Source organism: Lonchura striata, chromosome 17, assembly GCF_046129695.1.
Source record: "Lonchura striata isolate bLonStr1 chromosome 17, bLonStr1.mat, whole genome shotgun sequence".
In the NCBI taxonomy this organism is placed as follows: Eukaryota; Metazoa; Chordata; class Aves; order Passeriformes; family Estrildidae; genus Lonchura; species Lonchura striata.
The window spans coordinates 14,290,574-14,318,389 of record NC_134619.1 but is presented as its reverse complement, the minus strand read 5'-3'; the positions used below and the strand labels follow the sequence as shown (position 1 = coordinate 14,318,389).

Here is a 27,816-nt window from a genome sequence, read left to right as displayed (position 1 = left end):
CTGTGGGGTCTGTAATGGGGAGCCAAAGTTTTAGGCCCCTTCTGCGGCCTTCATGGCACTCAAGAGGCCTTGGGCAGCTGAGCTGTTTTCATGGATATTGGGAAATTACATGAGAACGAAATACGTAAAAACCAGCCCATGTGTCTTTGGCTGGGATGGCTGCGATGTCCGTTACCGTGGCTGGGAGCAAAGGGGCACCTGGCAGCTATGGTGAGGCTGTTCCCATGGCCCATGATGCCCATGCGAATGAGATCTTGAACGAGTTCAGATTCAGCGCTGCTGTTTGAAGGCAGCAGTGCTCTGGCACTTCTTTTGGGAGCAGTCCGTGGCAGGTGGTGCTTGCGATGATGGCCAGGATTTGGGATGACGGCCGGGCAGTGCCGGCGCAGGGCTCCAGGCAGTCCGCGTGCATCCCCTAGAGCAGGGTCGCCGCGCACGCGCACCGGCGGGCCGCAGCGGGGCCGCGCCGCCCCGCGGGCCGCGGCTCCCGCCGGGCCCGGCTGAGGGCCGCGCGGCCGTGACGTCACCGCGCGCCGGACCCCCGGGCCGCCGGCGCCTGCGCGGTGGCGGTGCGGGATGGGCAGCCCGGCGGGCGGGCCCGCCAAGCGCGCGCGCTGCGAGGGGCCCCGCGGCGCCGGCGGCGACCCGCGGCTGTGGGACACGGAGCGGCTCTGCCAGCACCTCGCCCGCTGCGGCGTGGGCGATCCCAGCCTGCTGCGCCGCTTCCGAGGTACGGCGGGCCGGGGCCGGGGTCGGGGCCGGAGCCGGGGCCATGGCCGCGTGGCGCGGCCGCCGGCGCTGACGCTTCTCTTGCTCCCGCAGAGAGCGGGGTCACCGGGAGGATGCTGCTGGACCTGCCGGCCTGCGCTCCCGAGCTCATCCGCATCTGGTGAGCGCCGCCCGCGGGGAAGGGGGGCCGAGGCCCTGGGGCCGCGGCGGCGGCCGGGCCCGCAGGGAGCGGCTGTACACGCGCATGGCCCGGCTCGGCGCGGCTCTAGGCCGCGGCCGCCCCAAACGCCTCGAGCGGAACTGCGCGGGGGGAACGCGAGGGAACGGGCTCGATGGGCTGATCCCGGACCCTCGGAGCAGTTCCCATTCCCTGCTGATCCCGGCACAACCATGGCGCGGGCGCTCGCTGCCCAAATAACCGTGATAAGCAAAAATCCTCGATCCTTTAGCAAGGTTCAATGAAAATTCACTGGGTAGCACAGTGAGCTTTTGGAGTGTTGCTGGGAACAGAGGAGTGAACTCCAAGGGTTGTGATGGGAACTTACTTTTCTGCCTGAACTTGCTGCTTCTCCAACTCCAGGAACGACAGCAGCCCCGATGTTTGACAGAGCGGAGGTGCTGCTCAGGAGAGGCCGAGTGTCACCCGTCTCCCTTGGAGAAATCCAGGGCATTGGACAGGTCAGCCTTGCAGCAGCTGCCGGCACCTGGCTCTCTGTTGTGCCAACAGGAGCGTGGGCTGCTGTGGAAACACAAGCGTTGTAGTGTGTCCTGGCAGAATAGGGGCCTGTGTGTGAGAGTCCTTGCTGCCGTGAGCCCGCACCACCCTGAGCAGTTCGGAGCAGGCAGTCTGGCTGGTAGTGGTCACCTGCCACGAATACAGGGACACTGGGTGCTGTTCTAAAGTGTATAAAGCATTATTCCCAGCAGTGTGGGATGACTGGTCCCAAAACCCTTTTATCTTTCTGGTGATGAATATAGTTTCTTACTTTTCTGGGACAGAGAGAGTATGAATCTGTCCTGCTATTCTGTGTGTTGGAAAGGCCCTTTTGCCCCTTCTCTGCCCTACTGGGGATCCTCTCTTCTTCCCCTCTACTGGGATGTGAGCCTGCTTGCTCACCACATACTTCCTGGTGGTTTTTGATCTTGCAATGTCTTTGCTTTATTCCTTTGTTTACCTTGTTTATACCGTTTCCTTCAAATTTGTTTCAAAACACACGTGCTGGCTCCAGCTGCTTGCTGATGTTGTGGTTGATGGTGCTGAGGTATGCTGGGGTGTGTGATCTGGCAGGTGCACACAAGTGCAGAGCTGTGCTTTCTGCTGTGGGTTAGAGCACTTTGGTGTTGGCTCCTTGGCTGAAGGCTCGTACTGGGGGTGAAGGGCTCTTCCACTGTTTTATTGAGACATCAGCATGCAAAGGAGGAGTGGGAAAGGGCGGGTATCTTGGCATGAGTATTAGAAGACAATAAAAGCCTGCTGTGACGCAGTAGAACAAGGCAGAAGTGCTGTCCTTTGGACAAGGTAAGACCTGCTGGAATCCTTAAGGTATTTTTGGTTTCTCTTTTTGTGGAAGAGGGGTTTAACTGCAGCAGCTTGAAGTGTGCAGATAGAAATGCTGTGATGTCATGGAAGGCAGCTGAAAGCTTTGTTTATTGCTGAAGTACCAGGTAATTGCCTGACTGAAATGACGAGCTGGTATCTAGTTTTATTTAGGACTTGCCGGGAGGCTGGTTGCTTCTACCAGGAAAGGAGCATCAGGTGTCCAGGACACACTGGACATGTGCAGCCGGTCTGGGGAGTCAGAGACTGTCATGGGCAGCAGGATGGGGTAGCCAGGGGTCCCTCAGCATGGGATACAGGTGATGGGGGCACAGGGCTGTGGAGAGCTCTCAGTTGATGTCAAGAGCAGATGGTGATGGTTTACAGGTGGGTTGTGGGTTTTCTTTTTATAAGATATTGTTAACTTAGTATAAGTTTCCTTCTGTGAGATCCAACATCTTGTTCTTATTAAGCTTGAACTGTTAAGAGTTGCATGAGAAATTGCTCGAGCATTCAGCTTTTAGTAAACATCTCTAAGTTTGCACTAAGAACAACTCTTTTGCTGTCCACTGCACACTGTCCTGCAGTAAGTTTGATCATTTCTCTGTGACAGGCCACTAATGAATGCATGTCTTTAGTTCCCTGGGTTCCTGGATGTTCAGAGGGGAGAGCTTGGGCCACTGGTGTCTGGAGGCAGCGCAGTGAGTTTCCCAGGAGTTCTCATGTTGCTGGCAGTGGATGTTTCATGTGGTGTGCAGAGTGCTGTGTACTGAACACAGATGATGAGTGGGTTTTCTCGTCCTTGTGACCTGTGGCTGAAGGAGGGTGTGGACAAAGCAGGGAGGGGAGTGGATGAGGAAGTGCCAGTTGTCACCATTTCCAAGCAGCCATCAGTAATGCTGTTTTGGCTGTTGGAGTAAATCTGTCTGTAGAGCCCTGGAAAACTACAGTTTCCTCTGTTAACAGGATTTGTCTTACTTAGGAGGGTCTGGCCTTTTAGACTTCAGGTGAAAAATGTCCTGCAGTTGTTTTCTATCTAAAGGAGGATAAAGAGGAGGGAAGGTGGGGCATCCAGGCAATTGGTCACAGCAGTATCCAGCATGCAGGGTCTAACCTTTTCCTGATTCTCCTCCCCATCCCACCAGAGCAGTGAGCAGCTGTGTGAGACTGAGTTCCTGTCTGGGATTAATCCATGACCATCCTCCTTGGAGCCCAGTGTGGGTCACAAAGGGTTGCCAGATGACATATCTGAACAGATCATATTAAAATACAAATAGTGTGGCCAGCAGAACTAAGGAAGTGATTCTTCCCCTGTGCTGGTTGGGCCATGCCTTGAGTCTTGTGACCAGTTCTGGGTCCCCTGGTTTAAGGAAGGATGTTGAGATGCTGGAGAATGTCCAGAGATGGGCAGCAAGGCTGGTGAAGGGTCTGGAACTCAAACCTTATGAGGAATAGCTGAGGGAGCTGGGGTTGTTTGGCCTGGAGAAGAGGCTCCGGGGAGACCTTACCACTCTCTACTACTTGAAAGGAGGTACCTTCTACAAGGCAACAAGTGACAGGACAAGAGGACACAATCTTAAGCTGCGCCAGGGTGAGTTTAGGCTAGACATTAGGAAAAAATCCTTAACAGAAGGAGTGATTGGGCATTGGGATGGGCCACTCAGGAGGGAGGTGGAGGAATCATCATTGATGGAGGTATTTAAAAAAAGATTGGATGTGTCACTTAGTGTCATGGTTTACTTGATAAGGTGATGTTAGGTCATAGGTTGGACTTGATGATCTCAAAGGTCTTTTCCAACGTGGTTAATTCTGTGATTCTATGTGAAAAATAAGTTGTTAAAGGCATTCATTATATTAGTTTAGTAGCTGCTGGTCACAGTGTTGATTTCATTGCCCTCAGAATTGTGTCATGGAACACATGCTGGTCTGCACATCAGCAAGAGAGCTTTTAATCTTAGAATTGTGGAATGAAATTAATTTCACAAGGAAATTTGGGTTATTGATCAACCCCATTTAGAACCCTGCCATAGACAGGGATGCTTTCTGCTATCCCAGGCTGCTCCAAGCCCTGTCCAACCTGGCCTTGGGCACTTCCAGGGACGGGGTGCCCAGCTGCTCTGGGCAACCTGTACCAGAACCTCAGCACCCTCACAGGGAACAGTTTTTTCCTAATATCCAATCTGACCCCGCCCTCTGTTAGTTTAAAACCATTGCCCCTTGTCCTGACAGTATCTGCTCTTATAAGAATTCCCTCTCCTTCCTTTTTATAGGTCTCCTTAAGGTATTGAAAGGCTTCAGTGAGGTCTCCTTGCAGACTTCCCTTCTCCAGGCTGAAGAGCCCCAGCTCTCTCAGCCTGTCTGCATAGGAGAGATGCTCCAGCACTGCCTTGTGACAGTCTGAGCAGCAGCTACAGCCCAAGAGCTTCCTGTTAGAGAAAGCAATACCAAGTGGCTGAGAAGGAACACTGCTCACCAACAGCTCAAACCTCACATGCCTTTAATATTTTAGGGATTGTGGGTTATTAAATTATTTGGATGAGACTACACAGTGCATCAAGCAGTACTTCTTCCTAATAGTTGGCACTTTATAGTCTTATTTTCTGTTAAATTTTATGTTGAAAGGCTGATATCAAACTGATCTCGGTGGTTAACTGCTGGAGAAAATGTATTTTCTCATTATAGTGTTTGCTTTCATAGTGAGGCTGAAACCATTTACCTCAAGGGCAAGGTTTGCAGACAGAGTTAGTAAAAGTAGGTGTGATAGAGTATATTACCTCTCTCTGGACTTGTCCCACCTGTGCTCTTAGACTGCTATGGCTACAGTAGAGTATCTGCACGGGATGTTTAGCTGTGTGTTGTGAAAGGGACCTTTAATAATTTATTAAAAATGACAGCAAAAAATCTTTGCAAAATAGAAGAATCAGTCTCAACAAAACTAGAACATTTTTAAAACTGCAGTGGTTTTGCTGCTATAGTTGAAATTAATTTATGTAAAATTCAAGTTAATTTGACAAAATTAAACTTTTAATAGACAGTTGACTAACTACAAGAAATTCTTATAAAAATAATTAGTTGGGACTCTGACATTTTAGTTTAAGGAAGTTTTGCATCCTTAAAAAATGTCAGTTTTGGGAAAGCAATATGCAGCATCTCAATAAGTTTAAAGGACTCCAGGTGTAGCTTACACAATTCTTTTAATCAGTTTCTTGGTGGTTTTATTTCTCAGTTCTGTGTAAGTGGCAGAAGCACTTACACTGCTCTACAGACATATTCTGTAGCTATTTGTTTCCTTCCTTCTATACTTGATTTTAGAAGGCTAAATGCTTTCAATTTTTTTCTGGAAAAGTTGCAGTCTTCTTCCATCAAGGAATATCAAAGTAATGTGAACTTGCATAAGTAATTCTATATGTACTGCAAATTGTAAAGGGACATGCACTGCAGACTTTGCTCTTAGCATCTCTTTTTCCTTCCTAGCTGCCCAGCTGAGCGACTGGAAGTGCTGGCGTGCCTGACACAGCTACAACAGCAGCACATGGAGGTGATGAAGGTAATTCATGCTGTGGGGACACCATGGCCAGATCCTGCCCCAAGCCCTGCACAAGGCTCTGCTCCCCTTGTCTGCCTTCCCCCTCTTGGCTTGGTCCTGCCAGCTGGTGCCTTTCCTTTGCACAGCAGCAAACTCTGGGCCCTTGGGTAGTGGTGGTCTGTGAAAAACCACATTAACTAGAAGAAATACTAGAATCATTGTGTGGAAGCTTTCAGTGGGCATCGGCAGGTTGTGAGGGATTAAATGAGCAGAAGAGCTGTTTGATATGTGTTGGAGAAGCTCCCTTTCACATCCCTCTGTGTAGAGTCTCCCCTTGGTTTATTTTACTAGTTTTTCCACAGATGTGAGTTAACAGACTCCTCCCTGCTTTCACTGTTTCCTGTGTCCAGCTGTTTCTTCCAGTGGTGTGTGTTGCTTTAACTGGGACCAGGACTGTCCATGTTCTGTAGTAGTCTGCATATCTGCTAGAGCCCTCCCAGCTCAGTGACCAAGGGTAGAGAGCACAGGAAAACCTTATTTGTCTCAGTATTTAACCAAGATATGTGTGTGATTGAATGGTTTTCCTGCAGTTTAACAGCAAAGATTAAATGTGTTTACCTTCTCTACTTGAGTCCCTGTAGTTACTGAGATGTCTCTAAAAATATGTGCTTATCAGGAAGTACTTATTTCATATTTTGGTCATCTTAGGGGTTTATATTTTTTTTTTAAGACAAAAGTATCAATCAAAAGTATAATTTCCACCCAGCAATATTGCATTTGATTTTAAACGCTTGAACAGTATCAAGCCAAACACTTTTATTGGATATCTCAGACATGCATTGCATTAATTGGAATGGGAGATTAATAAAGACAGCAGTTTTCACACATGTTATATTTTGGAATTGTGCAGTTGGAGATAACATTTTTAGGCATTTTGACTTCCTCTGCTATGTGAAATAGGCAGTTTTATCTTTTTGGTGTCAAGCTTTAGTAGTTCTCCAAGATAAATTTGGTTGCACAGAGAGGTTGAGGATGCCTGGAAGTGTTCAAGGTCAGATTGGACAGGGCTTGAAGCACCCTGGTCTAGTGGAAGGTGTCCCTGCCCATAATAGTATGTTGGAACAAGATGATCTTTAAGGTCCCGTCCAACCCCAGCCATCCTATGATTCTGTGATAATCTTGATATAGGGTTGGCAGAATATGTCTGTTTTACAGAAGATGAACAGTCTTTTCAACCACATACCTGACCATTCTAGATAATCTTTACCTTGGTGCCAGTTTCTGTTTGATGTCAAATTTTAAATGTTGTGGTTTTTGTTTTTGTTTTTTTTTTCCTTGCTTCTGTAGGTTTTTAATGATCCTATTCATGGGCACATTGAATTGCATCCTCTGCTTGTTCGGATCATCGATACCCCTCAGTTCCAGCGCCTCCGGTATATCAAACAGCTGGGTGGCACGTACTTTGTTTTTCCAGGAGCCTCTCACAACCGCTTTGAACACTCTCTGGGGTAAGATGGTGGTTCTGGCACATCTGGTGGTTCTGGCACACGCATCTTTGGCATCTGGATATCCTCAAATTTGGTTCTGCTGCTGTGTAGTGCCAGCTAAGGAGCACTGCTGTCTGAGCATTGGTGAAAACTGCTGGGAGGGTGTTTCTGGTCTCAGCTGTTCCTGTATATCCCATGTGATTGTGGGCTGTTCCCTTGAACTTGTTTTAATAAACACAGATAAACAAACCAAGATGGATCAATGTTAGAGTGTGTTCCTTATCCTTTATTATTCTAAGAATAATGTTAGCTAAAAGCTAAATGCTTTAATGTTCCCCCAGCCAAAATAAAAGTTTTAAAGCATAAACTTAGTAAGTGTACCGGGGCTACTCTTAGGATCTGCCAAACGGTTATAATACACATCATCCAGCACATCCAAAATCCATTTGATCTATAATGGTCGCCTTTGTAGGTAGATGTACTTCACGCAATCCGTGGCAAGTTGTCAGGCTGATAGCTGTCATTCCATTAAGCAGAAATATGATGGATGCAAGGATTCATAGAATGTTGCTAGATCATTCAGACTCCTCAGGAAAGCTGATGAATGACAAATTTGAGCTTGTTTTAAGGGTATATCTCAAGCGGCAGTGAAATTAAGCTTGTAAGTGATTTTTATTCAGGTGATCTGGCCAGCCTAAAGTTGCTTTTGTTGGTGCTGAAATATTGTGGAGTAAATCTTACTTATAACGAGATTCAAATGGCGGTTTGCAAAAGGGTCAGATGAATGAGGCAGCCTGGATTGATTGCATCTGGTAAACCAAAAAGACAGAAATGTGGTTGAAAATAAACAGTTTTCACAACAGAAGTTTGAAAACTCCAGTTCTATCAGCAACTTTTCTTTTGAACAGTTCCATTGATCTATTGAGTTAAATTTAGGATAGTTGTTCTCCACTTGTATATAATTTCAAAGATTTCTACAGTGTTACAAATAGAAGAAGTGAGCTTCATGTGCTTATTAGTCTAGTAAAAAGCCATCAAATGGTGAAATTTGGACTAATGAAACATATTACCTTGTCATAGAAAGCCTTGTCTTGCTTTAAACTGTACTAAAGGGGAACTGTTGTGGCAAATAGAAAAAGAAGTTCGTGCAGAGGTTATAATACACAGTTTATGGAACTATGTCCCATATATTTGCTCCTGCTGGTTTTGTGCCCATTCAATTAAATCAAATCTCAAATCTTAAAATGAATGAGAAGAGAGAAATAATTGCCATGAGCTATTATTAAAGCAGCAGCTTGAAAAAGCACCAAATACTTTGGTGACTGTTGTGGATCTTTGCAATTTGCCCTGACTGGAATTCAAGGATTCAGTGTAAGCTGAGGTACTACAAGATTCTCACTGTCAGTGGTGTACTGCTGTTCCCTTACAAAGCTATTGTGGGGTTGCGTGTTATGAAAAACTGCAGGATGCTGTAGAATCTCTGTGTTTTGGGCATGGTATCCCATGCTTTTTTGCTTTCAAAGGACTAAAACTCTGCTACAGGAAGCAGTTTGTGATTCTCTCCCATGTCAGGGTTTGGGTATTCCTTGTATGCTGCCTCTCAGACAAGGGCTGTGACTTAATGGAGCAAAGCAGAACAGGGGAGCTTCTGTTCTTCTGTTCATCCTAAACTAATGCTATATTTGTTTCTTTTCCTCATGTAACAGGGTTGGCTACCTTGCAGGATGTCTGGTTCGTACACTGAAGGAGAGACAACCAGAACTGGATATAACCCAACGAGACATCCTCTGTGTAGAAATTGCTGGGCTTTGTCACGATTTGGGTAAGGAACATCTGAGATGGGTTGTTGCTCTTGGAAAGCTAACCAAGATGAAAAGCTGGCTGTGAAGTCAGAACATGTGAGATGTTTTGGGCTGCTCAGTGCATGGCCATATTCCAAGACAGGTTTTATCTGTTCTGTTTGGTCTGGAGTACATCTGTGGAGACAGTTCCACCTGAATCTGTAGCCATGCTTAGCTGGTGTTTTTTCCCATTTCCAAATGGTGCTTAGAATTCTGCCCTCAGTGGCTGAAGTGTCCACTTACTTCTGTGATTTCTTCAGGTCTCTTTAAACATTTCAGAATGAAAATTAGTGTTCCTTTCAAAAATTGTAACATTTATTTCATAGCTAGTTCTTTTCTTCAGAGCTGACACAGAGTAATTTAATATTCTCAGTGTTGCTGCACTACTTGCCTGTGATGTAGGTGCTGGAACTGGCTATTAAGTGCAGTAGTACTTGAAGTATCTTAAGAAAGTGTACTTATTATACCCGAGTCTACCTCACAGATGATAGGGAAGGAATTATCTGGATGGTTGCATTCAGAGTGGTGGTTACAGGCTTGATGTCCAGGTTGAGCCCAGTGGGGGGGCCTGCGCTGTTGGATATCTCTGTTGGTGATGGGGACAGTGGGATTGCTGCACCCTTGGGCAGTTTGCCAGCAGCACCAAGCTGTGAGGTGGGGTCACATGCTGGAGGGAGGGGATGGGGCATCCTGAGGGACCTGGAGGGGCAGAGAGTGGATTGAGAGCAGCCCTCAGGAGAACTTGGGGGCTTTGGTGGGTAAGACAGGACCAGAGGCAGCCCAGAATCCCCCATGTGCTGAACTGATCCCCGGCATGGGCAGAGGTGGGGGGTGATTCTGCCTCTCTGCCTTGCTCAGGTGACAGCCCACCTGCAGAGCTGCCACCAGCCCTGGGCGCCAACATAAGGATGGGGTGCTACTTATACACCCCGTAATTGCCCCAAAGCCTTGGAGACACTCAAAGGGCTGGAACCCCTCTGCTCTGGAGCCAGGCTGGGAGGGCTGGGATTGCTCAGCCTGGAGGAGAGAAGGCTCCAGGAAAGCCTTAGACCACATAAAATGGGTTTCAGGAGAGCTCAGAGGGACTTTGGACGAGGGCTTGGCATGACAGGACAAGAAGGAATAGCTTCCCACTGGCAGAAGGCAGGCTGGATGAGATATTGGGAAGAAATTCTTCCCTGTGAGAATGGGGAAGCTCTGGCACAGGTTGCCCAAAGAAGCTGTGGCCCCCCCATCCCTGTAAGTCTTCAAGGCCAGGTTGGACAGGACTTGGAGCAGTCTGGGCTAGTGGAAGGTGTCCCTGCCCATGGCAGGAGTCTGAATGAGATAACCTTTAATGTCTGTTCCAGCCCAAACCAGATTCTGTGACGTGTCAAGAAAAGTCAAATTCAGGACAATTCAGATCCTAAGCTTGCTCAAGAACTTTTTGCTGACAACTATGTCTCAGGCTGTGTAATCTTTATATTTAAGGTCATGGGCCATTTTCACACATGTTTGATGGAAGATTTATTCCACTCACTCGTCCAGATTTGGATTGGAAGGTAGGCTTCTCACTATTAAAATAAAAAGACAAACCTGAAATTATTTTAGAGACATAATAATTAATCTTAAAAGAGTCTCAGTGCTTGTGAGGCTATAGTGGTCATCTGGCCTTACATTGTTGCATGATTTTGATGGCTTAAATGACAACCAGAATGTTGTTTCCTAATCTTGTGATGATATCCTTGTTAGGGCCACACTGATCATTTTGGCCAGCATTGTGCCTTAAAATGCGTGTTGAGAGCTTTCTACAGAATTTATTTTGCATTTGCAAAATACTAACTGGCAGTTTGCTTTCCATTATGTTTAGTCCAAGGACAGGATATTAAATAGTGTTTAGAGTTCAAAATTTCCAAAATTTTGAACAGAGTTTCAGCAGTTGTTTGCTGTGAATGAAATGCAACACAGCCCTTTCAGGGCTCTCTCTGCTTGTAATTTTTTAGCAAAATCAGATGCGTAAACTGGTTAATCCTTTACACAGCAAAATTGATTTTTTTGTCTTTTAGTATTTTAACTGCCTTGCTGCTGTTTGTCAACACACAGAATTAACAGCTCTCTGTGTTTCTGGACTCTGTAGACCAGGTGATTTCCTGTTCTGTTTAATTGAAAATGACTAGGAAAGCACCCAGCTGCTGCACTTCACACCAGTCTGCCCATGTGCCCTGCTAGGCAGTGCTGGTGACTGGGAGTAAAGCTGTGAAACTGCAGGAAAGATGCTTAAACTATGTAATATAGTATTTGGATGGGTTGTTTTCACAGCATGAAACTTCTTCTGTTCAAATGTTTGAGCACTTGATCACTTCCAATAAACTAGAAGAAGTCATGAAGTCCTATGATCTTAACCTGGAAGAAGATATGTTGTTCATCAAGGAACAAATAGGAGGGCCTATAGATGAAACTGCCTGTGTGAAATCGGTGAGTCAGTGTATTGCTCCTGTGGTTATCCCAAGAAATGTCTTCATTTCGCTGAAAGAACAGATAACGTTGGCTTCTGCTAAATGTTACTTCTCGCTCCATGAAGTTCTGGGAATCTTGTCACAACTGATGCTGGAGGAGTTTTGTGCTTATTTCTTACAGTGCTGGCAGATATGTTAATGTGCTTACAGCTCCCCAACAATTCTTACCCTAAAGCCTCTAGATCAGAGGAAAGCTGTAGAAAGTTACTTGTATTTAGGGAACCTAACAGATGACTGGGATCCACTCAAGGGTACTTGGATGGAAGGATTTGGAAGAAGTGCTCACCAAGGTATTTTTCATCATTTACCCGCTGTCTTGGGTGGTCCCAGTTGACTGGAAATCAGCAATGTGACTCCATGTCCAAGGGTCAGGATGATCCAGGGAACTACAGGGCTGTCAGCCTGACCTTGGTGCTAGGGAAGGTCACAGAGCAGATCACCCTGAGTGCCATCATGCAGCACGTACAGGACAAGCAGAGAACCAGGCCCAGCCAGCCTGGGTTTAGGAAATGCAGGTCATGCTCAATTGGAGGGCAGGAAGGCTCTAGGGAAGGAGGGAAGGATCCCTCAGGAAGGAGGGATCTGGACAGGTTGGATCAATGTGCCTGGGCCAATTGCATGAGGTTCCACAATGCCAGATGTTGGGTCCTGCTACAGGCTGGGATCAGGGCAGCTGGAAGTTGGCTAGGCAGAAGAGAGGTGCAGTTTGGTTGACAGTGACTGAAAATGAGCCAGATGTGCCCAGGTGGGCAAGAGGACAATGGCACATGGCCTGTACCAGCCATAGCATGTCCAGCAGGACCAGGACAGTGACAGTGCCCCTGTGCTGGGCACTGCTGAGGCCACAACTCAAACTCTACATTCCATTTTGGGCTCCTCACTTGAAGAAAGATGCTGAGGTGCGATGGAGAAGGGGAGTAGAGCTGGGGAAGGGTGTGGAACGCAAGTATGATGAGGAGCAGCTGAGTGATCTATGGGGGCTTGGCCTAGAGTAAAGGAGGCCTTCCCCAATCTGGATAACAAAACTGAGCACTGGCAGCAACAAGGCAGTGAGCAATCCAAGCTTGGCCCAAGTGCCAGAGCCACAGCAGCTTTCATAACAGCAGCAAAATGCTTGGATTTATTGCACTGGCAAGCATAGAGGCAGGGATAAGATTTGAAGAAATGGGTTGCCTCAAGAGGCAAGCAATAAGAGATGGCAGTGGTTAATCATTGCAACTCTATGAAAGACCTCGTTTTACACTTTACAGCTTTTGTCATCTCTTCCAGGACACTCATTCAGTTGCCACCAGTTGCTACCAGTATAAAGAACTGGTAGCAGCTGAAGTCAGTGGGAGATCTGTCAGGACAATCTGGTCCTAATCAGAATTTATAGGTAGTGCCAAACAAGTAACCCACAGATGTTCACACTTGCCTGGTATTTTCTTATTTTCTGCTGCAGGAGTGGGTAGCAATCCCATGGCAAATACAAGGACCTTGGCATGGTGAAATTGAGTCTGAGATTCTATAGAAAGAGGACATCCATTTACAAAATCCACAAGCTGATTTTTATCCCACTGGGCTTGTTTGCACATGAATCTTGGTGCCTGCCACTAGCATTGATCTTGTGCCAGGTTCTTTACCCGTGTTTGGTTTGCCTTGTTTGGATTCTGTGCCTGTTTTCCAGCAGGATTCTGTTGGAGAATGGCTGTTGGAACAGGGCCATGGATCAATGGAATATCCTTTACAGCAATCATCTGTTTAAGACCCTAGAATCAGGCTGTGTCTGACCTGGGAACAGAGCTTGGGAAACAGGCTCTGTGTCTAGGCCTGGGAAACTGCACACTGGACAAGGTCTGGGAATGAGATAATAACGACAAGCATATCCTTGAAGATATGCTTGTACAAGAACAGACTGTAAGACAAGATATACCCAGAGAAGATGAGATGTACTAGAAGACGTGACTTAGAGATGAGAACTTGGCTTGAGAAACTTAGCTACAGCTGTAACTGCACGTAGGAGAAATAAAACAAAGACCTTTGTAAAACAACCATTGAGAGGTTGCTGCTGACTGTGCTTGTAGAAAACCCTATATAAGCTGACTGGATCTTTCAATAAATCAGAGCTTGCTATCAGTCATATTGATTGTGTGCTTGTCTTCCCTCACTGCCTGCTTCAGGATTCCAGGAAGAGGAGTGCCACACATGATACATGGCATCATCTTCCTGGTGTTAGGCAGCAGATTGCACTGGCAGGCTGTGCACTGTGGTGCAGGCATCTGTCATGTTATGGACAATGGGTGTTCAGGCACCAGACATAAACAGTGTCCTGAACATGTCCCATTAGCACAGCTTTGTGATCCTGGTATTTTTATCCATGATGTGCTTGCATCCTGCTGCTGGCATGTGTTTCTGTTGCTATTCACATCAGTTTTAGTATTTCTGTAGTACAGGTAACATGGAAGCCATGTTTGCATACAATGCTTTCCACTTTCAGAATTTCAGGGCCACTTTGTGGCATTTTTTTAGGTGAAGGATCTTTATGTTTTCAAGAAAATGTGCACCTTGTATCTTACTATTTTAGTGTTCATTTCCTGTTTACCTTATGGCTGAATTGATCCTTGTGAGACAGAAGTTTTAAGTAGCTGAATATTCAAAAAGTTTTTCTTAAAACTTCTAGGTACATGTTTTTAAACTGTTCTATGAAGTTGTGGGTTACAGAAGATTTTCAGGACATATTTGTGTATTTAGTTCCCTGAAAATGAAATAATTGCAAAATTTCCCCTCTTTGTTGGTATGTTCCTTCTTTTTGTTTTTTCATTTCAAAGCTGCGGGCTTTCTTTTAGTAGAGTATTGGGCCTTGTGTTCATGGGTTTTATTCTTCTTGAGATTCTGAGAAGACAGGCACTTAGGCCCTGTTCTGGATTTCTAATGCCTGATAGCTTCTGGAAGTTCTTTCCTTGTCTTTGTGTTCTTCACTTACCTCAGTGTTGGATGTTTATCACAAGCAAAGTCAAGGTGTATTCCCACTGTCTTTAAAAAGCTGTCTGACATTGTTGGTATACTTTAATTTCTTGTTGTTTCTGATGGTTTTCTTTCTTTCTCCCCTGTCAGTGGCCCTACCGTGGTCGACCAAAGGAGAAAAGTTTCCTCTATGAGATTGTAGCAAATAAAAAAAATGGCATTGATGTTGACAAGTGGGATTATTTTGCAAGGTACAAATCTTACATTTTATTATGAATTCCTATTGACAAAATGCTGCTGTATGTACAAAAATTATCATATCGTTAAACACTCGGTGGAATATTTTCTAGGGATTGTCATCACCTGGGAATCCCAAATAATTTTGACTATAAGCGATTGCTTGTCTTCACTCGGGTCTGTGAAGTGGAAAACCAGAAGCACATCTGCACCCGTGACAAGGTGAGCAGTGTGGGGAGCCCAGGGGGGTCAGAGCACCCGGGGGCACACAGGGGAGCTGCACCCTGTGCTGGGGGTCCTGCTGCATGCTCCCTTAGCCCAAAAGGGAGAGAAGTATTTGCTACTCTGAAAGTTTTTCTCAGAAGCTGCTGTTTGGGGGAGGGACAGAACAAACCACTGTTTGAAAGGATTTGTGGCAGGTCCTGTCAGGGGTGACTCTGCAGACCCATCAGATCTGTGTAATCCTGCTCCAGGTCTGCTGGGCAGGACATGAATGTGGCTGTGGTGAGGAGCTGCTAAAGGGATGAGGGTGCTTTTCACTGCCAGGCTGCCTGGGGTCACTACCAGCATGCTGCTCTCCTGCGGTGACCTGAGCCAGTTTCAAAATCTGGAAATTGTGAATAATCATTCTGCTTTAGGCTGTGAATGGGAGGAGACAACTAATTTGATTAATTGATTGATTGTTTTAATTCTCTTAGTAAGACAGTGGCAAAAGTAAAAATGCTGATAGGGTTTTTTTGATTCAGGAAGTTGGAAATTTGTATGAGATGTTCCACACCCGGAATTGCCTGCACCGGAGAGCATACCAGCATAAGACTGGCAACATCATTGAAATAATGCAAGTATATTTTCCTTTCCTTCCTTTTAAATTTATATTTAAATTCCTGAAACAATCCATATCCATTTGGAATATTCAGAAAATCAATAAGGTGTGATACAGAATAAAAGCTACCTCTGATTCTTGTGAGAAGACTTAGAGCTTAGAGTGTCATAGAGGCTTTGGTTAACAAAACAAACAAAAACAGAAAGAGAGGAGGACAAAAGCATCCTTCCACGTTAAATTAAATTAGAGAAAAATTACTAAAGGCTTGAAGAAGCACAGGACCAGGGTGTGCTTAAATCATTTAAACTGCTGACAGCTGAAGTCAAATCCTTATCTGCAAGTTAGAGACCACTTAGCTCAAACTGCCTGGTTACTACAGCAAGATTATTAACAAAGTCATGAAAGGGTTTATGTAGCTCAGCTGAGGCCTGGCTTTATGTTTATGTAATGCAAGATTTGCTCAGGACCAACTCAGCTGGCTACCTGCTGTTTTACCTCTCTTGTTGATGTCTATAGGATTTTCCCTGTAAGATTATTATTTTTACTTTTCTTGAGAATCAGAAATACTTGTATTCCCAAATATTATTTCTTCAGGGTCTTGTCTGCTGGGTAACTGTCTGTTGAGTTTGGTAAAGAGGAATGTTAAGGATTACAAAGTACAAGACGAATTTGGATTACTTTAATTTCATAAACTTCAGCTCCTGATTTAGGGGTCCTCTAAAACTCAGACTGAAAATGCTCATGTTTGACAGTACCTACATATGACAAGTCAAACATATTTTTTAGTTTAGAAAAACTCAGTTCCTGGCTTCCTGTAATTATAGCAGCCTTTCCAAAAGAGTGTCCAAGCTGGAAATGACAGCAAGGTACATGGAAATTTGGAAGAACCTCATCTTTAGAATGTCGTTTTTTATCCATCTGAAAATACTATGTTTGTGATACTTTCCATTTACAATGCTTTGTACCCTCTCAGCTAACTTGGGAAGCAAGGAGTCTGTAAAAAGTTACGGTCATCTATGAGGGAACCTTGCTGCAGCTGAGGGGCCATGTCACTGTTTTGCAGGGTTCTGCAATTGTCTCAGCAGTGCTAAACCCAGTCTAAAGCAGAACAAAGTGAATTTGCTCATTCATCTAAAGGTTACATTCTGTTCTGAACCTGTCTTCAGTGAATCTCTGTTGGAATGTGCAGTGACAGCATGGAGACAAGATGTTGCAGTGATCAGTGTCTGTTGTGTGCTGGGGATACAGTTTCATCTGTTGTCTTCTGTTTATAACATACTAATTTGTTGCATTTTGCCTGTTGACTAGTGAGGTGTTTCAAAACTATATTATCCCAAAATCGTAATTTTGTCTCAATCTAGGATAACAGAAGCCTTTCAAAAAGCAGACAAATTTTTTGAAATAAGAGGTTCTGGAGGAAAAGTGTATCAGATTTCTACAGCAATGGAGGACATGGAAGCCTACACTAAACTAACTGGTATGAGGCCTCAGAATTATTTTTTTAAGTAAAAGGGCATGAGTACCTGTTAAAGTGCTGTTTTTACTGCTTTTGTGCACAGAAGGTGGGGCAGACCTGGGCTGTCTAATGCTTGTGCTCTGAAATCTTGCTAGAAGGGGGAGCAAGACCTTCTAGTTTAAATCACTTTTATGTTGAGAGAGAGAAAGAAGCACCAACTTTTTATTCCACATATGTTCAGATTCAACAGTGTTAGAAGGTCCTGCCCGTGCCCCGAGTTTGTTGCACTTGTCACAAGTGGGATGTGAGTGAGCTCTAAGTGGTACTACAGGTGGCTCTGTCAGGTGAAGTTCTGGATGTGTGTTGTGGTGTGAAGCTATTCCCAAAGCAGGTTCCAAACAGCTCTTGTGGGGTCTCAAGTTGCCCTGCTTTGCCTGCCTCTCCTGGTCTGTGCTGTGGGGCCCCAGTGTTCCCCAGGTTGTGTTCAGAGCTGCAGTGGGGCCAGGCAGCCCTGCTGCTCCAAGGCTCTGTGGTTAGCTCTGTGTGTGCAGGGCAGGGGTGCTGCAGGTCCTGCTCAGAGCTGCTCCTGATCACTGGCAGCTCTTGCAGCACCTGTCAGCTACAGCTCACCAGGACTTCCAAGCCAACCCTCCTGAGTTTCCATCACTAGAGCACAGAGACTGAAGAACTTCTATCTTTGGTCCATGGATGAAGTGACAGGGCCTGAAGGGCACTGTTGCAGAGAATCCTGTGTGCCTTAGCCTTTGTCATGCTAAAGGCCTTCTGCTGGCGGTCCTTCATATGCCACAGCCATATGCAGTTTGACCACACTTCTCCTGCTCTGGCGAGGAGCTGTGAGTCTCCTCTGTCATTGTGTGCTTCTGCTCAGGGCAAGACAAGGGAGGCTGGCTTTGAGGGGCAGTAGTTGAGGAACGTGTGTTGCATTGCTGAGCAATGGAAGGCTGGGCAGAAAGGAAGGGGCTGAGGTGAAGTTGTTCCTGTGCTGGACCTGTTCCTGGGGAGCAGCTGGCCTGGTGGGTCCTGCTGTAACTAACCACCTGCTTACCTGTGGTACCTGGTGAGGAGCATGGCTCAAGGCAAGGACAGCAGGGCTGTGCCCAGCCTCTCACAGTCTGCCACAGCAAGGAGCTGCTTGCTGGGACCATCTGTTCAGCAAGGAGGGCTGAACAGCAAGGGAGAGTGATGGGAGGAATGTACCAGCATCAGATGTACAGTGAAGCATGAAGGACAAGTATGGCCTCCTCTTAAACCCCCTTCCTGCCTCTGGTGCTGTGAAGGGTTAGATTTTTCCTTTTTTTTCCTTTCGATCAGGGAATTTTCTTCCAATTGTTTCCTAAGAGATGGGAATAAATAAGAGAGACAAAAGATGTAGCCAAGGAGAAGGGGGAAGGGTGCAATTTGCTTCCATTCTCAGATAGCGGGAAATTTTGGGTGAGGAGAATTTGCTGCCACAGCAGAGTTCTGCCCTTTGCTGCTTTCTGCTTATGGGGAGGGTGGTGAGCTTCTGCTCATGAGAGCAGCTGCTGAACTGGGACCTTTCCAACACCTGACCTCGCTGAGAACGGGTGTGTGGGAGAAGGCTGGCGCCGGGTCTCTGCCTCTGCTCGCTGTCGCTGCCGGGCTTGGTGTTTGTTTGCCTGGCTATGCACACACACGCTAGGAACGAACTGCTATTCCTTTGCCCGTATCTTTGCCTGAAAGCCCCGTAATTTCAAAGTTACAATAATTTGGAGGGAAGGGGTAATATCCTCACTTCCAACGGAGAATTCTTCTCTGGCAGACACCTGTCCTTTAATCCAGGACAAGTGCTTGCAACCTGGACACTCCTAAGGGTTGTTTCGGCAGTCCCTGGTGAGTGATGCTTCTGTGTAGTTGTCCAGTTATGGACCTTTACAAATTATGAACCTCTGGGAGGTTCTTCAGCAGAAGTTTCCCTAGCTTTCTTCCATGGTGGGTGAAGAACCATGGCTGTTTTTTAATGTGTTCCCTCCTGATTTGGCAGTAAATCCTAGTTCTAGTAAAGGCTGAGACAGCAAAGCATTCCCTGTCACTGCTGCTTTTGCACAGGGAAGATGTTCATGGGCTTCTTATTTTCCCTGCATTATCTGTCTGAAGAGACCTGGTTTGTGGTTCCTCATGGAGAAGTTCCTGGCTTTGGTTGACCTTGTCCATTAAATCAGTTGAAGGTGTTTTGGTACATGTCTCAGAGATTGTTCTGGACCCTGTGGGAGCTCCTCAGGCTGGTTGCAGCTCTCGGTGAGCTCTTGCAGGGCTGTGCTTGCAGCATGTGTCAAAGCTGCCCAGGTGTTCCTGGCCAGGGAATGCAGTCATAGGGTGTAAATCAGGCCAGCATCATCCTGTCAACAGCAGTCTCTAGGACACCCAAAAATAACCTTTCTGCTCTGAAGCCACATCAAAAGAAACCTGTCTTGCTCCAGCTGATGGTGGGAATCTTGCTACATGTGTCACTGTCATGTGGAGTCAGGAGGGAGGATTTTGATGCTGGCATCCAAAACCTGAGAAAACCTGAAGGCTTAAGGGCCATTCTTTATTTTTTTACAAGATGGAGTCTTTACCTATGGCCTGAGCTAGTTAGTGATGGAGTTCAGGATAGTCTGCTAAACAAGACTGGCTAAATAAGAGGAGAAAGTAACTTCTAGGGAAATAACAAAGTATGTCGCCAGAGTGAGAATTGAGATAGCTTTTCTGCCAACAACCATTGTGAATCTAATGATAATTAAGATAATATTGTGACTTCTCATTGTCAGTCTTAGTTCTGTCATTCCCTGAAAGTGTTTTTCCTGAACCAGTAGTTTTTCTGGTTGCTTTAACCTTTGGCCCTGTTTGTTCATTTTACTGTGACACTGGATTGTGACATACGTAACAAAAATCAATGCAACTTTGGCAGACTCTGTCTACCTGGAAATTCTGCACTCAAGTCATCCAGAACTGGAGGAGGCACGAGAAATTTTGCGTAAAATAGAACGACGTGAATTATACAGGTTTTTAGGAGAGACTCGACCTGAATCAAAGAAGGAAATTATAAAGGTAATGTCCCTTAGCAAAATGTTCTGTCCCCATAAAAATGTTCTTGAAGTTGCTGAACATCCATTTATCTCTTATGTGGGCTTTGTTTAGTTTCGGGGTTTGGGGTGTTTTTGCTTTTTGCTATTCAAATAATAGAATCAAAAGTTTTCCTTCCATCTTTTAAGTAGCTGAGCCATGGAACATATAAGAAATAGGGGAAAGTTTTATCTACAACAGTCAGAAGAATGCCAACAGGTGGAAATTCAGAAGCTGAATTATTGCAGAATTATTTTCAGGGAAAACTTTTATGAAAAATAGAAAATTTTATAAAAGACTCTTACAGTCCATTGATTGAAAAGGTTATTACATCATTTGATACTCATGAAAATTTCAAAACAATAAGGAATGCGTTTGCTTTGAATTGTAATTTGTGTGCTTTGCTTTGAGAATAAATATCAAACTGAATAATAGCTGCTGAATTTCTTGGTGTTAAATTCTGTACTAAGTATGAGAATACATGTACTTTTTGCAGTCTTTTTCATGAATGCTTTTCAAAGCAGATAGCAGTTTAATTCCTCTTGTCTTATTTCAGAATAATGATATATTAGAGCTCACTTCAGCTGGTTCAGCTCTTTCAATGTGCTACACTGTGTTGTCAGATCATCGGTTACTTATCCCCAAATTTCAGCTATAATGGTGAAAATTTTCTATTCCTGATTTCCAGAAATGGATGTCTGTATCTAGAAAGGCTTCATAAAAATAACTCATCTCTTTTAAAGGATAAGGTTAGAAAAGGACTACTAGCTGTTCATCTTTTTGTTTGAAGAGAAAGTTTGCTTGTGTTCTTTGTTTAAGAAAAAGTGTTAAGAGATTCTGTATTACAAAAGCAGGAGGAAATAGGTGAAAGCAAACATGAAATGGTTGTACATGGATTGTCAAGTTTCTGCCCTTCTGAGGAGGAGGTTGGGATAGGTGGGCCAACAAATAAGGAGACAGGTGTGAGAGCAAATGTTGTAAGTTCCACCTTTAAACAGTTCCTTTTAGAAGCTTGGTTAATGCGAGGAAAGCTCTCACTTTGAAAGTCCAGCCAGAGGCATTGAATCTTGGGGTATCCAGGGTGTTGTTTTGAATGGAGACTGGATCACTGTTGGTGCTGTAATTATATCCAGCCACTGCTTTGCAGCTCGGGGTGCACAGCTGAGGGCTTGAGGGAGGATGTTTCCTGCTGTAGTGCCTGTGGCAGGAATGTCAGAGGCTCAGCCTCCTCCCAGCGCTGCAGGGGAGCTGCACAAGACAGAGCTGTGTCTGCTCTGCTCCTTCACACACCACAAGGTTGTGTTTAGAACCACAGAATGGTTTGGGTTGGAAAGGACCTTCAAAGGTCATCCAGTCCAACTTCCTGCCATGGACAGGGACAATTTCCACTAGACCTGGCTGCTCCAGCCCTGAGCAATTCTGTGATCTTCAAGCTGGCCAGAGCCAGGGGAAAATCCCAAACAGCTTCAGAGTTCTCAAATTCAGGTTGAGTTTCCAGTTAATGCAAACCAGAGAGGATTTCAAAACAATGCAAGCAAAGTTAGGCAATAAATTAACACAAACCACACACATGCCTCAGTTTGGCAATGCGTATGATTTTCTGCTCATCTGTCTCTGCATCTCTGCAATGAAAAATAAACACAAAAAAAAAAGCAAAAAACAAACAAACCAAAAAACAACCCAGCTGCTTCTAGTGGAATTCCTTCCCTCCTGAACAGTCTCCAGACTGCTCCGGGCTGCACTCCCATGAGTCTCAGTTGCTCCCAGGAAATCTTACTGCTTCAAATTTTGCATCTTCCCCAGAACACAGCAGCCCTGAAAATGAGGACTCACACATTTCAGTGGACAGCTGTACTCCATCTAACCATGCTCCTCTGCTTTACGTTAGCCTAAGTGTCAGCAGGGAATATTTCCTTGGGGCCAAAACCAAATAAAACCCCTTTGTGGGTTTCAGCTTTTGTGGAGTACTTTAGCGGAGTACTATAGCAAAGTACTTTTTGTGGTTTTTCTGTTCTGTGGTTGTCTGTCTCTTGTGGGTTTTTTTTATGTTTACTGTACAGATATAAAAGCTTTATTAGAGGATAAGATCCTGCAGCCCTTCATTTAAAAAGTTCAGTGGAAATGTCTAGTATTCAGCTTTGGAGAACTTAATTGCAACACATTTGTATTGGTACAACAGTTGACTGAAGGTACTTATTTTCTGCTTTCATGCTTCAGCATTCTGGATGGTGCACTCCTGCTCTCCCCCACCCCATCATCAGGTGTAAAGCTCCTCCCTCACAGACTGGTAGATTTTGGGTCTTCTCATTTGCATATGTTTGGTTTGTTTCTAAAAACTGGGGTTTGTACTAATGGCTATGGTGTACAGTAATTCAAACAACCAGATTGCTGCAAGAGTCTTGTCAAGCTGTGAAGGATTGAAAGCTTTGGTTTAAAAATATATTGTGTCATGTGTTGTGTTGCCTTGACCTAGACCTGAGAGTGCATAAAGGTAATTTGAGTTACTGAGTTAATCCTTTGGTTTGGTTTCTTTCAGAGTAACAGCCTGGCAGAAAGCATTGCTAATTCCAAGCCAGAGAAGGATCCTCCAGATGTGGAGCTAAAGGCTGAGAATTTCATAGTTGATGTAAACACCTCTCAGAGCGGGTTCAAGTAAAAACTTCTCAATCACAGAGGGTCTTGTGTACCCTGGTGAAAGAACAAACCCACAGGGTGTCTGTAACTCTAGGCCTGGTTCAGTTTGAGGGTCTGAGGGCAACAAGTTTCCCATGGAAGGTTTGCTGTGGTGGGAGGGTGTGGGTCAGGCAGTGGGGAGCATCATTGGGCTGTCATCTGTACACTGCTTCTGGTGACAAATGGGCTCTCTTGTCACTGTCCTCACTCCAACAAGGAGCAGTGGAGATGGCAGCAGCCTGGGGACCACTGGATGGGTCAGGAAGGCTGGAAACCTGTGGGGCCAGTGGGAGGAAAACAGGCAAAGTGACCACCAGGCTCCAGATGTTGCACTCCTGATGCCTAGCAGGCACAAAGCACCTGCTGCCATGGCCCAGTCTGCAGCCAGCAGTGGTGGGAGGGAGGGAGGGAGGGAGCTTGAGACAGAGGAGAGAGCTGGGGCAGTCTGCAGGCATCACACAGCTTACTCCCTGTTCTCAGTTCATTCTGGGAAGAGTGAGTGGCTTTCCACAGAGTGCTTCATGAGCTGCTTCTCCAGTGCCCTTGCCTTGAAGGTTCACTTCATGGGCCAAAGTGTAGCAGTTCACTGAGTTTTAAAGCATTTGCCTGGGGTTTTCCCATCCCACAAACTGAAATCGTAGGAAAGCGGTCCCTGCTGACCACAGAAATGTTGGTGTACCGAGGCAATATAAACAATGTCTAAATCTCATGTTTATAACTGTAAGCTCTGCTGCACCCTCTGTAGGTTGTGTGTTTTAGGGAGGCCCAGGCTGGCAATGGACCAGTCCACTTCCAGTGCTGGAAACTGGAATGTTTCAGAGCACAGCTGGGATCTGGTCACTGTAAATACGAATACCCACCTGGTAGCATCAGAGCAAGAGGGGGTGGAAGAAAAGATGGAAAATACAAATACCAAATTAGTTTTTTAAGTAATAATTTGTTAATTACTGTTTTATTTGATGACTGTAATTTTCAGGAGTGGAGTGTGTTTGGCCTTTTGTATTTATTGTGAGAAAACTAAAGACAAACATTAACAAATGCCATTTTCTTTGTTTTACACACAAGGTTATCAGCATGGATTATGGAATGAAGGAACAGAATCCAATTGATAAGGTTCACTTCTATTGCAAGGCTGATCCTTCCAAGGCAGTCAAAATCAGTAAAGAGCAGGTAGGTTTTTACTTTCCTTCTGAAAAGCATTTTCACCACCTCTGATGGAAGTGATCAGTCCTGTGTGGTTGTTCATGCAGGATTTCTGGAGAGGTGGTTGGATCCATGGCCTTGCAGATCTTCAGTGTGTGTTGTACTGTGATAATCTGGAACTCTACCAGCCTTTGTATATGAACAGCGTTTAACTGGAATACACTAGGAGTTGGACTATCACAATTGCTTTGGATAAAACTCATGGGTTGTAGTGGAGCTTCTTACTGCTTTCCTTCTGTATTCCAAGAGATAATAAAGCTTTTTTCTGTTTTATTTCAAAGGTTTCAAAGCTTTTACCCAGAATATTTATGGAGCAGGTTGTCCGGGTTTATTACAAAAGTCAGGATCCACATGTTATTTCAGCTGCAAAACAGTACTTTGTTCAGTGGTGTATGCAGAATGATTTCACCAAACCACAGGTAACAAATTCACTTATTCCATTTCTTGTTTAGAGCTCATCATCTTCATCCATAAGCTTGCTTTTGCATTAACAGGTTGGCCATTCAGGCAGAGGCACCCACTCACCTAACCCCTGGTTTTATCACAGCACCTATCTGGGGGTCCTTTGGTTTCACTGAAGTAGTGCTGGAGACACCTGAAAGTACCATAGGATAATAATAGAATGGTTTGGGTTGGAAGGGGACCTTGAAGATCACCTTGTTCCAAACCCCTGCCATGGGCAGAGACACCTTCCACTAGATCAGGTAGGGGAAAGAGCTGCCTGCATCCTCAAACACGAGAGGCCACCCAGGAGAGGAGTGTTCCTAGGTGGGGATGCAGGCATGGAAAACTGGGTAAGTAAGGCCCGTTCTTAAGGTCATTCTTCTGACATCTGTCTTTTAGAGCAGGTAATTTTAGAAGGGCTTTTTACAAATGGATCAAACAACAGCTCTCCCTGGTTGTAGAGTGTGGTTGTGTCCTCTGAGCACATTGTTCAGGTTCAGGCACATCCACCTTGCAGGCTCTGGCATGCTGGAGAGCACAGCAATGTGCATCTCATCAGCTCAGTTCTGATGTTAGGCAGCTGATGGTTTGTGTTGGCAATGCCTAAGCACAGATTAACATCTGTATGTGACTGGGGTGAGCCCCACTGCCTCAGGTGCTCTCCAGCCTTGCTTGTTTTAGACAGTGCAAGGCACATCCCAGCACCAAGGGCAGGTCGATTGCAGCAGTGCTAATGAGGTGCTGTAGTGAGGGCACAGGAAACACTCTAATGATTCTGTTAGTAGACCACTGGCCAGGACAGAGCCAGTTGACCTTCCAGATTTTCTGGTAATAACTTAGGAAGAACTGGACTGCCAATGGTGATGCTTTCTCAGGCAGGGCACTTTTGTCTCTCCACCACTCACTGCAGCAGTTTCCAGCCTGGGATGCACTGTCACCAGTGTTTATTGGTTTACAGAGATTCTGGGACCTTTAATTGATTTTTTTCCAGTTCAGCCTGAGAGTGAGCTGCTTTTCCTCTGTTTTAGAATGGAGAGCAAAAGTGAATTAATGTTTCCTGTTTTAATACTAGGATGGTGATATTGTTGCTCCTCATCTAATTCCAATGAAGGAAACCTGGAATAAGATGACAGATAATGAACACAGGAGAGCCTCAGAACCCAGCTGCGAACAAAGGCTTCCTTTTGATGAGTAACAGGCTTCTTTTCGGTGCTATTCAGTCTGCTTCCTCAGAAGATGAGTAAATTTGAGCATCAACTTTTCTAAAAGCTGATTGGATGGACTGGAATAACTCTCAGAAAATGCAGAATGCATTTTGCAATACAGAATGTTTTAATGTAGATACTTAAAGTACATATTCCAGATGGGCTTCTAAGAAACAACTTATTACATCAGAGTAAACTCAGTTCTCATTTATTTTTTAATGTATTGGCACTGTGTAGCAGGAGTAACTTTAAAAATTGCAATTAATTGGTATTACAAGATTTTACTACTCCATCTAGTCCTGATCCCTTCCTTAAATGTGCTCTTGCGTGGCTTAGCAGAAAAAATCCCAACCCAGGTTTGATGGGGTTTTTGGGAGGGTTGGGGTTTTCTTAGTGTCTGAAGAAGAGAGGGATTAAGTATGCTTCTGAAAATGCAGTGAGGTAAAGAAGAAATTACCAAGGGTAGCATCTTCAAAATTAGAAAAATTAATTTCATGGGAAAAAAAATGGGAAGGGAGAGGTGAATCTTGTGATAATCAAAGATTAAATTTCTGGTATTTAAAAAAGCTGGTGCAGGCCTCTTGCTGCAAGTGACCACAATTTTTATTGAAGTTAATAATGCATTGAAGTGCCATGCAGCCTTTTATTGTTTTACTGTGTATTTTTGATACATGGAATGTTATCTTTTTTACTGCCTGTCCTGCAAAGACTGCTCAAAAGGCCAGTGCTGTGAGTGGTTGCAGGAAGGCTGAACTGCCCAGGTGTTTGCCAGGGCTCAGGTGTGCAGAGAGGGCAGTGCCAGCAGGGTTCTGCCCTGTTCTGCCCATCCTGCACTTGGCTCTGCTTTACACTGTACTGGGCAGACAGGCTTATCAGGAATACCTCCATTCTTGTATCTGTGCCCTGTTCTCCTGGATCTCATGGCTGTCCCTCTATTATTTTTCTGTCTCTTGTGGATCTGTGAGGGTTCTTACAGTTTTCCTGTACTGGTAGTACTGGTGTGAGTGTTCTGAATGTCTGTGCTGCTGGACAAGTGAAGACCATTTTCCTCTCATCTTTTACTCAGGTCTAAGAGGAAGGCTGCTTTCATTAAATAAAACCTCAAAGCTCGAAAAAGTCTGACCATAAAACTAAAAACACAAAGTAAAAGATTCAGTAATGCTCAGGAATTGGAGCAATCTGTGGCCTTTATACCTGGAATGGGGAGAGGGGTGTTTAACCTCTGGCTCAGGCTCAGCTGTGGGTGGCCAGGGTAGGTCCTGAAAAATAACCCAGTGGGAATGTGCTGTGAGAGAACTCCAGAACCCCTGTAATATCTCCTTTGCCCTTTTTATTCTGGGAACTGGTGCTGTTAGAGGGAGGGAAAATGAGTAGCCATGTACTTCTGCTGCTTATGTATCTGTGCTCATGTGTCTGAAGGTGTAACCTGTGGTGCTCCTGTCTAACAGTATTTCAGACCTGCAGGTGAACCAGGTAATTGGTTAGAAGGGCTTGTGACCTCTTTAAAATCTTTTAAAAAATTTACTATTCCTCAAGAAACAATATCTTAGAGCGAAGGCATTTAACTGCATAAGATCAAGTATAATTTTGATATAATTTTGTTCTTGTTGACTTGATTTGTTTTTAATTTGTTTCTAACTGTGCACTTTATACTTGGGAAAGATCTTTTATGTTAAACCAAAAGTTTATACTTAATGTTAAGTTCTGAGAGCATTTATTTTCTCAACATCTGAGCCTCTCTGAAAAATAAATTTATAAACAATGATTTACTATTCTTTTAAAGAATTGCAGTGTCTGGACTTTATTGAAAACAGTCTTACTGTGCCATTCCAAGCAGCCAAGGTGTTCCTGCTGTCTGGGAGAGCTTTCCTCTGAAGAGGTTCTTGGTTCATATCTCCTCGTGGGCAGTGGGGCCCGGGCTCAGGGAGGGTCCCAGCACTCCTCGTGCTCAGTGAAGCCACCTGGCCCTGGCACACCCTGGGCAGTCATCTCCAGGGGCCAGGGAAGCCTTGGGTGCTGCTGGGAGGGGAGGGGAAGGTGAAGCCCTGCCTGACCAACCTGGTCACCTTCTGTGCTGAGATGACTGTGCCGGGGGACAGCAGTGCTGGTGTCAGCCTCAGTGAGCTGCCCAGT

General features: G+C 45.2%; 1 protein-coding gene across 1 annotated transcript; it reads left to right on the top strand.

Annotated features, from left to right (window-relative positions):
- The first annotated feature begins 576 nt into the window (after positions 1-576).
- Positions 577-27,448, top strand: SAMHD1 (SAM and HD domain containing deoxynucleoside triphosphate triphosphohydrolase 1). Its single transcript, XM_021536626.2, has 16 exons — positions 577-730; positions 823-889; positions 5,741-5,813; positions 7,140-7,300; positions 8,986-9,101; positions 10,591-10,661; positions 11,419-11,574; positions 14,709-14,809; positions 14,909-15,017; positions 15,542-15,633; positions 16,980-17,095; positions 20,004-20,143; positions 22,695-22,784; positions 23,897-24,001; positions 24,316-24,453; positions 25,551-27,448. The coding sequence occupies exons 1-16, from the start codon at positions 577-579 to the stop codon at positions 25,671-25,673; spliced, it is 1,812 nt and encodes a 603-aa protein (XP_021392301.2). The 3' UTR covers positions 25,674-27,448.
- The last annotated feature ends 368 nt before the right edge of the window (positions 27,449-27,816 follow it).